Consider the following 13,894-nt stretch of genomic DNA (forward strand, 5'->3'; position numbering starts at 1 on the left):
ATTAACATCATTCATATCGCCGGTCCAGTTCAAATGAAGAAAAAGAGTTATGGTAGGTTGCAGGCAGCGTAAAATTAGATAATTCATGATGAATATTTGAAATACATTATTGTGAGAGCATTTCATTAGTAGTAAAATAAAAATAAAAGTTAAAATATTTAAATTATTTAAAAAAATTAACATGTAGAATTAAAGAGATATACCACCTTTTTTTTTCTTCTTGTTTCCTCCTTTAATATGCTGATATATTCGTTTCTTTTTTCTATCAAAAAGTGACTCAATATGAGCTAGAAAAGGACTAGGCATCCACCGACAGTTCTGTGGACCCAATTTTTTGATATTTTTTGTGAACTTTTAATGTGGACCATAACAGATTGGCTTGTTTTTGGAATTGGTAGTACTCCAACTATGAAGTTTTGAAAAGTTGAACAAATTATTATTTGGAATGTTGCTAGCTAGCTACTGGAAGGTACGTTCTGTACCTTGATCAAAAGAAAATGAGAATATAAGGGTATTTGAATTGACTTTTCAGAAACGGAAAAGGGCCAAATATATTGCTGTACTATTGGAAAATGATCAAATATACCCTTTATTATACTTTGAGTCCAAATATACCTATGTTATTATATTATTAGTTTAAATATACCCTTTCTTCATTAAAGTTGTTCACTTTGGACATCCTACCCTACATGGCAGTGACATTTGAATGAGGTGAATGTCACGTGGCATTGCCACCTCATCACCCCTAACTCATTTTACTCCTCTCCTTTCACCACTAAAATTTTCACTCCTCCACCAAATTGCCACCATTACCTCCATATACTTACAGCTTTAGAAAATGAATTTTATTTTCTAGAGCTGTAAGTATATCATGACTCTATAATTTTACTTCGCATCAGAATAAAAACAGTGGATCCTTCGCTACGAGAACTCGTTGCTTTTAGCTAAAAAGTCTACCCATAGCTTGTTTAATCTACTGGTTAATCTGTTGTTTTGATTCTGAAGAAGATAACGCAAGGATAGTAGATAAAATTCAACAATTAAACCCCTTTACAGAGTGATTTTTTTTTTTTTTTTTGCCTGAAGTTTCTATCAATGTCAGGTTTTTCTTGCTTCTCAAAAAATTAATTGTGATTTTTCAATTTATTTAATCTTTTATTATTAGACTGTGAAAATTTTAATACTTGAATTATATGGACAAAAATACCAATTAGCAATAGAAGAAACCTTGGTGTGAAGTTAAATCTGGTAGAAAGAATAAAATTAGAACGGAGAGGAAGAAGACAAAGTGAAAGAGAATTGGGTAGCAAACAAAATCCTTTTTTGATTTTCTAGAGCTGTAAGTATATGGTGGCAATGGGGGTGAAGGGTTGTAAATTTTAGTAGCGGAAAAGGGAGGAGTAAAATGGGTTAGGGGTGATGAGTTGGTAATGCCACGTGGCATCCACCTCATCAAATGTCACTGTCACGTAGGAGAGGATGTCCAAGGTGGACAACTTTAACGGAGAAAGGGTATGTTTGAGCCAATAGTATAACTGCGGGGGTATATTTGGACACAAAGTATAACGAATAGTATATTTGGCCATTTTTCAATAGTACAGGGGTATATTTGGCCCTTTTCCATTTCAAAAATAGCTTATAAGCTAAAAGCTAAAAGTCGTTGAGAATAACAACTTTTGGCTATTAATTTATTTTTGTATGTTTTTTTAGCCTGAAAGCAAGACTTAAAAACAATTTTTATCTTTTTCAAATACCACAAAAAATAAAAAAGAGCTTAAAAGCCTATAAACACTTAAAATAAGCCAAAGCTAACACCCTCTATATATAGAGTAGCATTATTCTCCTAGTTTCTCATCCTTTGATTTTTGTTACTGTCTATTGTGTCTTGTGCTTCGGTTCTTGCATTATTTTGCTACTGTTTTTTTTTTTTTAGTGAATGCTATGTTATGCTTTCCCTTTATTTGCTATGTCTTGTTTACTTCTGTATTTTATTTCTCAAACTGCTTTGTTATTCGTTACTTGAGCCGAAGCTCTTTTGGAAACAACCGATCTCTACCTCGACGAGGTAGGGATAAAATCTACATACACTCTCCTCTTTAGATCTCACCTATAGAATTTCACTGGTTATATTGTTGTTGAGAATATATGTAAAGTACTAAGGATCTCAAATTAATGTACGTAAGGGGTAAGCAAAGTATTTGATAAATGTACGAATTATAGTTATGTTTTGTTGGGGAAAAAGAATCGAATTAGTTTTGCCTTGGTCAAGGCCGATTATGATATAAAAATTTAACGGATTCAATATTTAAATTTTTATTGCTAACGCTTTTAAAGAGGAATTCAGGATTTTCGAATATTATGAGTTTGCGTTCAGAATTATACCGCAATTTATTTGATTTTACGAAGTTTGAATCCAAAACTAAGTTCGAATAAATGTATACGTCCTTAAGCATTATATTTTTTAAACCATAGGTAAAAAAAGGAGTTGAAGTAAAAATGAAGGGATTTTGATTAATCCATCCAAATCCAAAAGTTAAAAGGAAAGAAGGAAGCATATAAGTAAACTATTTAATGAACAAATCATCTATTTTTCATTTGATTAACTCGGTTATTTTCTGTACTTTATCCTCCTTCCCTTTTTCTAAACGTAGTGCATATTAACTAATGACAATTGTTGATATGGATTAGTTTATCATGTGTATTAATTATGTCTCAAGAAAATAATGTCATGATTTCGGAATAAAACTCTTGGTTTTTTTGGCTTTAACTAATTTCTCATCTTTCTTTAAATGTCTTAAAGTTTATATTGTACGTTAATATATTTCTCTTTCAAGTAAAATGAGATATTTTGAATGAAAAAGGTATTTGAACTAAACATCAAATCGAATTAATTAAGCCATGTTGGGTTTGTTATTCCCTAATGTATATGGCTATAGTATATACGTTCCTCAGTTGGATTTAATCCACTGTTAAGTCAACTTAAGTAAAGAAAGTAAAAAAAAAAATGCTTAAATTAAATCTCAATCATGTATATAGAACCAATATTTAGGAGAAAAACAACTCCACGTGAATAACTTGTAATTCTTGGAAATTAAAAAAAAATAAAAAATCACACATGGTAGAAGCTAATATACACTTGATCAGATAATTGGATACGCAATAACGCATTCCTATTTATGATTTTTGATAACTTTATCTCAACTCTGCCTCTTTCTCCATCTCTAAGAATTGCCAGCTCAGTGCACGAAGCATCTTAGATGTATGCAACATTCAGGAAGGGTCGTTTCCTGAAGGGATATAATGTAGGGAGTTTATTGTGACATAATAATTGATTTAATTGTTCGAACTCGTGACTTATACACACAAAAACAATGAAAAGAGACACCTAATATTTCGTATTTCTAACGAGATTTGAACCCTTATTTTCAAATGACTAGTAACTAATTGAAGGACATTAATAGCAATGATCTAACGAGTAATGGCTTGATTTCGAGGTAGAGCTACACTTATTCAGTAGAGTTAATTAACACTTTTTGCTGATATATTATATTGTGTAGACATGCTAATATTTTTTTTATACATAATATGTTGAATTCTTCTTGACACTGCGTATATATACTTACTTATATTTTGACCATCCTTAGTGAAATCAGGGCTTCCCCACTGCTTGAGGTGTAGTAAATTACTTTCAGTATAATCATTCAGCATCCGAAATTCACTAATTCGAATTCCTGCCGCTTTTGTATAATTATTCAATATGTGAAATCCAATTTCCCAACTAATCCGAATTCACTCATAAGTTTAGTACTTTAGTCATTGTTATTATTGTTTGGACGGGATTCATGTTGCCAATTGGCAACTTAAGATCTAAGTCATGACTCTTGACTATTGATTAGGTAAAAGCCGAATCATATTAATTGTGTTTTCAATTTTTTTTGTAGTTTCTTTACTAATAAATTATGTACGATTTGAAGAGAAGAACATCTTTGGTGAAGGATTAATATACAAATACAAAAGGAGGAGAACAAATATGTGAGCGATTCTAGTTAATGGAAACTAATTCATCATTTTTTCCTTTGATTTCTCACCCGATACATGTTTTGTGACCCAACTAATTTGGATTCACTTTAAAAAGTCACACTTTGAAGGGTAATGCGCTCTCTAATATTTTTTTCTTAGATTTCTCACCCAGTATCAAATGCGTGCTTTAGGGCTCGACAGATTAGGATTCGCGCTGGAAATCCCACCTTAAGATGAAAAGCGTCCCCTATTAAAGTAACTATATTCGAGAGCTCGAACCAAAAGTTTTGATTAAAAATGAAGAGATGCTTGCCGCAACTTTAGGTGGTCCGGTAATTAATTCAGCATTATTCACTAGCTGTAAATTATACCCTGTCAAAGTCAATGATTTTTTTGTTTCTATTTTTTTCGTTAATTCTCCATTTTGAAAGTAACATATGCAACCAAAATATCTAGAAAGGGGACTGGATTTTCTACCCTTTTTAGTAGTTTTCAAATTAGCAAACAATAAATTTGTTACAACAGTTAGATGATAGATGTGGCAATCAATTAGATCAGGTGTTAGTAAGTCAAACTCAGCTTATTTAAGAACAAAGTGATAAGTGATTAACTCTAATTCAGGAATCTCTTTGAATACAAGTTATAATTAGTGTGTCATTTCTTTCTAAAGAAGTTTAGCAAACTTAGGCTTAGAAAGAAGGCTGAATATTGTATTATTGATCTTGCTTATACACGGCTATTATGGCCTCTTTTATAGACAAGAGAGCTCATACAATGCATAGGACTCCTACCATGCATAAGACTCCTATTCCTATTATGGACTCCTATTCATACAGTGACATCCTTAGAGCATAGGACAATTCCTACTCCTTGTGGAACTCACTTTCATTCCCCCTCAAGCTGGACGTTGGTAGGGAGACAACTCCAAGCTTGCTGCGTAAAAACTGAAATTGCTGCTTCGTCAAGGCCTTCGTGAAAATGTTAGCCACTTGAGTTGCAGATGGAACATATTTAGTGATCATCGCACCAACTGTAACTTTTTCCCTTACAAAATGGTAGTCTAGTTCAACATGCTTTGTGCGAGCATGGAGAATAGGATTACTTGTGAGGTGCAAAGCACTGATATTGTCGGAATAAAGGACCGGAGGAGATGCAAGAGATACGCCAAGGTGTTGCAACAAATGAAGGATCCATGTGATTTCCGCTGCAAGTGAAGCTAGGGCGCGATACTCAGCTTCAGCACTGGATTTTGACATAGTATGTTGTTTCTTAGATGACCAGGAGATGCAATTAGTTCCTAAGAACACACAAAGTCCTGTTGTTGATCGACGAGTGATAGCACAACCTTCCCAATCGGCATCTGAGAAGCCAACAACTTGTAAGGAGGATCGCGAAGTGATGCGAAGGCCAAAGTTTATAGTCCCTGTGAGGTACCGAAGAATACGTTTCACTCCTTGCCAGTGTGTAGTTGTAGGAGCTTGCATAAATTGACACACTTGATTGACAGCATGAGTAAGATCAAGGCGTGTCAGTGTAAGATACTGAAGTCCTCCAACTATACTTCGATAATCAAATGCATCAACAGGGGATCCAGTTGCGACATGAAAATCATTTTTCTGCGACAATGGCGTATGGATTGCTCTAGCACAGTGCATCATGGTCCGTTTGAGAATGTCATTTGCATACTTCACTTGACTAAGATAGATTCCATCTGTATATGGGACAACTTCAATGCCCAAGAAAAAGTGGAGACTGCCTATATCTTTTATAGCGAAGTGAGTACGCAACTGGGAAATGAGGGTGTGCAAAAGCATGAGATTGTTCCCAGTTATAACGATATCATCAACATATAGCAGCAAAATCACAATATCACCTTTATGCCGATGAACAAACAAAGATGAATCGGCATGGCTTCCAAGGAATCCTAAGTGAAGAAGAGCTTCACTAAACCTTTGAAACCATGCCTTTGGTGCTTGCTTTAGCCCGTAGATGGCCTTTTGGAGTAGACAAACATGATTTGGTGCATTAGAGTCTTCAAAACCCGGAGGTTGCTGCATATAGACAGTCTCTTTGAGTCGTCCATGAAGGAAGGCATTTTTCACGTCAAGTTGGCGAAAAGGCCATTTTCGTACCATGGCTATAGTTAAAACTATGCAGATTGTTGTAGCCTTCACCACCGGACTAAACGTGTCTTCAAAATCTAGACCTTCAATTTGATTATATCCCTTCGCTACCAAGCGAGCTTTATACCTCTCGAGCGTCCCATCCGCCTTCAGTTTTGTCTTGAACACCCACCTTTATCCAAGTACATTCATTTGAGGTTCCCGTTGTACAAGTCTCCAGGTGTTATTGTGAAGTAGAGCCTGCATTTCTTCTCTCATAGCTTGCAACCAATGAGGTTGAGATAAAGCTTCCTTTAGATTCTTAGGTTCACTGGCAGGAGAAGAATTATTAGTAGCCAAAAGTGCTAGGAAGTTTGATGGCTGTAACATGGCTTTTGATTTTGTCCTTTTCACCATGTGATGAGTGTTATCCGGAGAGGGTGGTGATGTAGTTGGAGGACACTGGTAGCCAGTGAAATCAACACATAAGTTAATACCTTCGGACTCACCAAGAGACAGACCTGCAGATGATGAGATTTCCGGACTGATTTCTGAAATTGCAGGTGAAGAACTGATTGTTGGAGACTGTTGGGTTTCAATATTTGAGCTCGTTGACAGAGACCTCAGCTGGGCAATGTCAGAAGTGGTGGCATCAAGTTCATCAGACGAGAGAAGCTCCATTATGTTGTTAGAATTCTCATCAACAGTAGCTTCTTCAGTAGAAACAACTTGTATTTTATTTCCATCCTCGTCACCTGGAGCATTCTTTGGTTCAATGAAGTCTTTGTAAGTACACAAAGTGTAATATTTGTTGGCAATATCCTGTGTGGAATTACAAGAAAAGGGTAGACATTGTTCATCAAATATTACATGTCTTGATATATAAACTTTTTTCGTTTGCGGATTATAGCATCTAAAGCCCTTCTGTAAAGAACTATATCCAATAAACACACAGGGAAAAGTTTTTGGTTGAAACTTATTATTGTTGTATCCCTTTAGATATGGAAAACACCTACAACCAAAAATTTTCAAACCAGTATAATCTGGTTTCTTTTTGTATAACTTCTGAATAGGAGATTGCATCTTCAAGACCGGCGTGGGGAGTCTATTTATAAGATATACTCCTGTCATAAATGCTTCAACCCATAAGTGCAAAGGGACATTAGCATTGAACAATAGAGTTAAACCCATCTCAACTAAGTGTCTGTGTTTTCTTTCGGCAACTCTATTTTGCTCGGGTGTGTGTGGACATGATACTTGTCTTTGAATTCCACATTGAGTAAGAAGATCAATAAAATTCTGACTACTAAACTCTCCACCACCATCACTTTGAAATTTTTTAATTTTCCTATCAAATTGATTTTCGACCAATCTCTGGAAGTTAACAAAGGTGGCGAAAAAATCAGACTTTCTTTTCAATGGGTAAAACCAGGTGTATTTCGTATGATCATCCACAAAAATAACGTAATATTTGATACCTTGAGGAGAAGTGACAGGTGAAGGACCCCATAAATCACAATGAATTTTGACCAGAGGTTCAACCTCAACTTTATTTGAATGATCAAAAGGTTGCTTACAACTTTTTCCCATTTGGCACGCAGTGCAAAAAGAAAAGTTTTTATTCCAACTACTAATTCTAACTAATCTATTGGAATGTAAAAACTGCATAGTCCTGAAATTTGGGTGTCCCAATCTTTGGTGCCAGACTTCATCGGATGCTTTATTAGAACGTAGAGCAACTAGGGCCTGATGTACTTCTCCATCTGCATCGTCGGGATCCAAAGCATATAGGTCTCCTTTCCTACTCCCCTTTGCCAGTGTGTTCCTTGTTTTCTTGTCCTTAACAACAAACTCAACGTCAGAAAATTGCAAAACGCATTCATTGTCACTTGCAAGCTTACTTACTGACAATAAATTTTTCTTTAATTTAGGTACGACTAGAACATCCTTCAATCGTAAACATGTACCTATATTCTTATTCCCAACATGAGTAATTTTAATTCGTTTTCCATCACTTACCATAACCGAATCTGTGCCTTTGAATAAAGTAGGATTATGTAAAATACCTTTTGTATGTACCATATGGTGAGTTGCTGCAGAATCCATATAGAGATTGTTGTCGGATGGCTCATTGATAGTCAAGGCCGAAAATCCTTGTGGTGTTTCTTGTTGGGATTGGTAAGAGTAGTCCCACCTATAGAAGCAAGTGACGGCGGTGTGATTGTTTCGTCCACAAATTTGGCATGCATTTGTTTGCGGTGGAGCACTCTTCTGATTATTTGCAGTGAAACCAGATTGCCTCCCAGTTGTGTAATTAGTGGACTTAGGTCCGAACTGACCTCTTCCTCGACCTTGTCCGCGTCCTCTGAATGAGTTTCCTCTGCCTCTACCAAAACTTCCTTGAGTTTTCTGGACTTGAAAAGCCATGGCTTGATCAACATTATCATTTTCACTGTCTTCTTCTCTCATATCGAATCCTCTCAATGCATTAACAAACTGAGTAAAAGTTGGGTATGGAGGCTTACCCAACATGACTGTCCTCAAAGTCCTGTATTTATTTCCAAGACCCTTAGCAAAGTTTATAACTTTGCTATCTTCATCTAAGGGTTTGTGTATGGAAGCGAGGCTATCACAAATTCCCTTGAATTCTTTAACATACTCATCCACAGTTTTTGAGCCCATCTTGATACTCTGAATCTGTTGTTTTAGTTGAAACTCTTTGTCTTTGCTAGCTTGTAGGTAATTGTCCTCAAGACTCTGCCATATTTGTTTGGCCGAAGTGCATCCAATGATAAGGAACATTGACTCCTCAGTCATGGTTCCAGTGAGCCAACTTCGAACCAAGACATCCCTTTCTTCCCATTCAAGGAACTTAGGGTTCGGTACCTCTTCGTCTTTTTCGTTTGCTATAACCGAGGATGGTGGATCCTTTACAATAATCTCGCCAACTTTCAAAGTCTGCATCAATTGTGTAATTTGAGTTTTCCAAACTAGGTAGTTCGAGGGTTTTAATTTTATAGGACATATGGCTATGAGTTGATGTAGAGAGGCGGGTGAGAGAGAGAGGCTGGAGGATGATGAACTTGCCATTGTGCGTGATATAGGGTTCAAGATACAGATTAAATGTGGACTAGTGGACTAAAACCAAAGCGCTGATACCATAAAGAAGTTTAGCAAACTTAGGCTTAGAAAGAAGGCTGAATATTGTATTATTGATCTTGCTTATACACGGCTATCATGGCCTCTTTTATAGACAAGAGAGCTCATACAATGCATAGGACTCCTACAATGCATAAGACTCCTATTCCTATTATGGACTCCTATTCATACAGTGACATCCTTAGAGCATAGGACAATTCCTATTCCTTGTGGAACTCACTTTCACTTTCCCTTAGCTTGTTCTATGTAATTTCAAAAGAATATCATTGTAATAATAATAATTGCACAACCTTAATTTCAACCAAGTTGAAATCGACTTTATAAATTCACATTAGCCATTTCAATTTAAGCTTGGCATATATTGCGACGATTCATTAGAACTTAATTAATTAGTTTTACGTTTGCTGTCAAACTATTCCAACTCTTGTGGAATACCATTAGGTATATTGTTGTTGTTGTCGTCAAACTATTCCAACTTATAACCTCTTTTATCCGGTTCTAGAACCGGTAATGGTCAGCTCACACAATACTTGTGGAGTTTGACGGACTATGGTTGTAATTGTACAATTAGTTATATTTTCTCGTCGGGTCTTCACTATTTCTTGTCAAGTTTAATTTAAGAAGCACGTCCGAAGTTTTAGAGGAAATTCATCGAAAATGTTTATGACAAGCTATTTTCTGACTGATTAAATCTCATCTGAATGTCGTTTGGAATCGTTGATTTTTGGCAGATTAATTCTGAAGGAATGTTCATCGGAAAATAATATATTTCTAGTAATGAATTTTGCGTTACTTGTTAATTTACCGCAATTGACATTCTTTTTTCGGGTCTGAGATCGAAAATGTGTGAACAAGTTCATACAAGTAGAGTTTAAGACTATCGTTGTTGTAATTGTACGATTATCTTTCATGTTCAAATGTTGGTCTTGAATAAATTGAATGAAGTTGGTGAAGATGATTCAAATTTTTCACTAACTCTTTGAATTTGCATGCACGTATCAATTCATTCAAGTAGTATAAATTGGTGGAAATTGTTACACTTATATCCTTAGTCAATATTTCCAGTTCATTTTCAATATATAGAAGTAACAATGACCCTTGATTTTAATTTAAATTTGTTTTTGAAACTATTAAAACTAAGATTTCTTAATTATAAATTAATATTTCATCTAGACTTAAAGAATCGCCACTTCTGTTACGTTAAATTTATTAACCATATATAACAGTTTAATTTGGTTACTTTAGAAAGGAAATTAAGTTTTAATTAGAGTCCTTACAATAATCATTTATTTAGATTATTAAAACACTTTATTATTATGCTGACGAGCAATTGATCACATGCAGGGCAAACTCAGACATTATTTCTGCAGGCTGTTTTTTTTTCTTTTTTCTTTTTTGTTTCTTTCGAGAGTTCTGCAGGCTGCAATTTATAAAATTAGTGATTAATTTAGAAGTTACGAAAATCAAGTAACTTCTAGAAAATATTCCAAGTGTAGAATATTCAAGTTTGAGATTTGATCGATCGTATAAACAATTAAAAATCTTCAACTTGCTTTGCTGTGATAGCATTTGGCCCATGTGAGCGTATTGCGTATTTATGGTATATACGCTTTCAGATATAAAAAAGTTTATATTATAGATATATGTTATAGTAGTAACTAGTAAATTACGTATCTTAATTCCTAAGCTACTTAATTTTCCATTATTGTGTCTTTCATACCGTTTCCGAATTTCCTCAAATTTGTTCATATCAACTTTAATTATTTTATCTTTTACATGAAATTGATATTGACATTTTCTATATACAAAAAAACACATAATATAGAGGCCAATTACTCTATATTAATAGAAACATGCCAACCACTTACATTTTGGTACAATTCTACTATATTTGTTACATTTTCTTTGTTGTTCAAACAAACCAAAATCAGCAGAACATTCTTTCCATTCATAAATAATTCTAACACATTTTTATGTCATTCTTAAATGACGAAAAAAAGAGGAAAGTACAAATAAGGCATATTCATCATGAAGAGGCCTAACAAAAATGACATGCCAGCGACTAATTAGGCATTTTGAAATATTTGTTTTTGTCAATAACAAAATAAATCTACAGACCACTCAATTCTCTATAGCGCCGTGCAAGGCACAACATTTGATGTGGTGACAATTACTACAATCCGTTTGGTCATAAATTTTGAAGTTGAAACTTGAATTTGAAAATTTGAGTTTTTGAAGTTGTGCTTTTGAAACTCATAGTTGTGTTTAGATATACATTGTACTTGGAAAACATTTGGAGTTTTGTCAGCAAAAATCCCAAGAACGCTTGGAACTTGAAAATTTTTTGAAGACTGATTTTACAAAATATGTTCCAAAATCTGTGGCCAAATAGATATTAAAGATAATTTTCAAAACCCGAGCTAAAATCTATGGCCAATGCTAGCTAAAAGTTTCTCAAATTTGGAAATTTTTAGGGGAAAAATAAAAACATGTCATTTACTCTCTCCACAATTTAATTGTCGTTTTAGCTAAAAAATAATTACTCCATCAATTTAAAAAATCAAAACTAAAGCTGGCTATTATTTCCAACTATAGCTTAATATTTAATGAAAAATGCACGAGAAAATAATCTATCTACTTTTATTAAATAATGATAACTTAGTAAACTATAACTTATATTTTTTTAAGTGCGTTAAAAGAGCAAAAGCGACCGTTAATAAGACGAGGGGAATAGTTTCTTTTATTTGATGAAAAAATCACTGTTCTATTGTTTTTGCTTCCTTTTGAAGCATAATGCTGCAAATGCAACTTTATGTAGATGTTTAATTTCTATAGACATTGATGGTTAAATGGTTACAAGGTCCCTCTAATACTAATAGGTCCCTTGATAAACAAAATTAGTATTCTCTCAATCACAATTTATGCATACCATTTACGTAGACTTCCAATTCTGCACTTGTCTCATATAAATAATCCATGTCATGGGGGCATACGAGTGAGCAAGCAAGTGAAACATTAAATTAGCAGAACAAACTTTCTTAAAATGATTGACATCATTCTACTAATACTATTTTCTACCATTTTTTAAACTTTGGAAAATTGAAATCATCTGACAAATCAAATGCAATATTTCTCCATTGAAAGTACTCTAAAATAAAATGTAGGATGGATGGAGTGTACATCTGGGCTCACATTAACCTGAAGGATTGAAAATTTGTCCATAATGTTTGTTGGGTCATAATTGGGCCGGCAATTTGCCAATGGATTTATTTGAACAAAAAACTAGGCCCGTTAACTTGGGCAATTTGCACGATTGTCATTATTCGGAGGTGGTCTTTAATTTTTGTCCCTCTCAAATTGATGATCTTTAATTTTTATCCTTCGCCTAATATCTCGAGGTTTTGAGTTCATACCCCGGCTCAGCTAAATAAATAAAAAATTCGCAAGACAGAGTTTCATAGCAAAATTAGGCTTATTTCGGTAAAAGTTAGGCATTAAGGCTGGCCTAACTTTTGCTCGAATAAGCCTAAATTTGGGCAAAAGCTTGCCTTAAGGCCTAACTTTTGCCCGGATAGGCCTAATTTTGAAAAATTGTTAGGCCTCAAGGCAAAGGTATCGCGAAAACATTGCCTTGGGATTTTTTTTTTTTTGATTGAGTGGGGATTCGAATTCACAACCTCAAAATATTTTCGGTCACTTTTTAAGTGAATGACAAAGAATAAAGACCAGTGCCTTTGAAGGCCAATCCACGCAAAAAAAAAAAAAAAAAAAGCATTAACTTTATAAAACCCAATTAACCAGTTTTTTTTTTTTTTAATTACCACTAAATCTTTAGTGGTTTATTTTTTTTATTAAGAAATAAATAAATATCTGTACAAGCAAAAAAGAGAAAGCTAAGTAAAATTAAAAACTAAGACAAAGAGCCTCTTTCTAAAAGCATGGACCGACATAACCCTAAGGGGCCATTTGGTAGGTAAGCAAAATTATCTCGGGATTATAATCTCGGGACTAATTTATTCCATCTCTTGAGATTATTTTATATCATCTTTTAGATGATATAAAATAATCAAAAAATGATATAAAATAATCCAGGATAAGTGGGAGGGATATCCCATCTTTTAAGTTGAGATGCATTTTATACCTTGTTTGGTACAAGGTAATTTATACCTTCTACCAAATATGGTACAAAAAATTAGTGCTGGGATATTCCAGCTTATACCATGCACCAAACGACCCCTAAAAGCCCATTTGGATTGGCTTATAAGTTGGTCAAATCAATTTATAAGTCATTTTTAACTTACTTGAGAATTTGACAAAAATAAAAAATAACTTAGATTAAATTAAAAAGTACTTAAAATAAGTCAAAATAAAAAAGTTGCTCAATCTCAATTTTTTTAATTTAAGAATCATTTTAATTTGACCAACAACTTTACCCTTTTATCTCATATATTTTCTGTTAATTTCACTATTACCCTTATTTCTAAGAATCCTTGAAACACTTTTATTCAAATATATAACTGCTTATTTATAAAATAATTTTCAGCACCTAAAAAATATTTAAGCGCATACGGTTAAAAGCCACTTTTTTTTCAGCTTTCATATGAATACTGAAA

General features: G+C 34.0%; 1 protein-coding gene across 1 annotated transcript; it reads right to left on the bottom strand.

The window, feature by feature from the left end:
- Positions 1–4,883: 4,883 nt before the first annotated feature.
- Positions 4,884–6,155, bottom strand: LOC132602750 (uncharacterized mitochondrial protein AtMg00810-like). Its single transcript, XM_060315528.1, has one exon. The coding sequence runs from the start codon at positions 6,153–6,155 to the stop codon at positions 4,884–4,886; it is 1,272 nt and encodes a 423-aa protein (XP_060171511.1).
- Between the last annotated feature and the right edge of the window lie 7,739 nt (positions 6,156–13,894).

This window comes from Lycium barbarum, chromosome 7 (assembly GCF_019175385.1).
Source record: "Lycium barbarum isolate Lr01 chromosome 7, ASM1917538v2, whole genome shotgun sequence".
Classification (NCBI taxonomy): Eukaryota; Viridiplantae; Streptophyta; class Magnoliopsida; order Solanales; family Solanaceae; genus Lycium; species Lycium barbarum.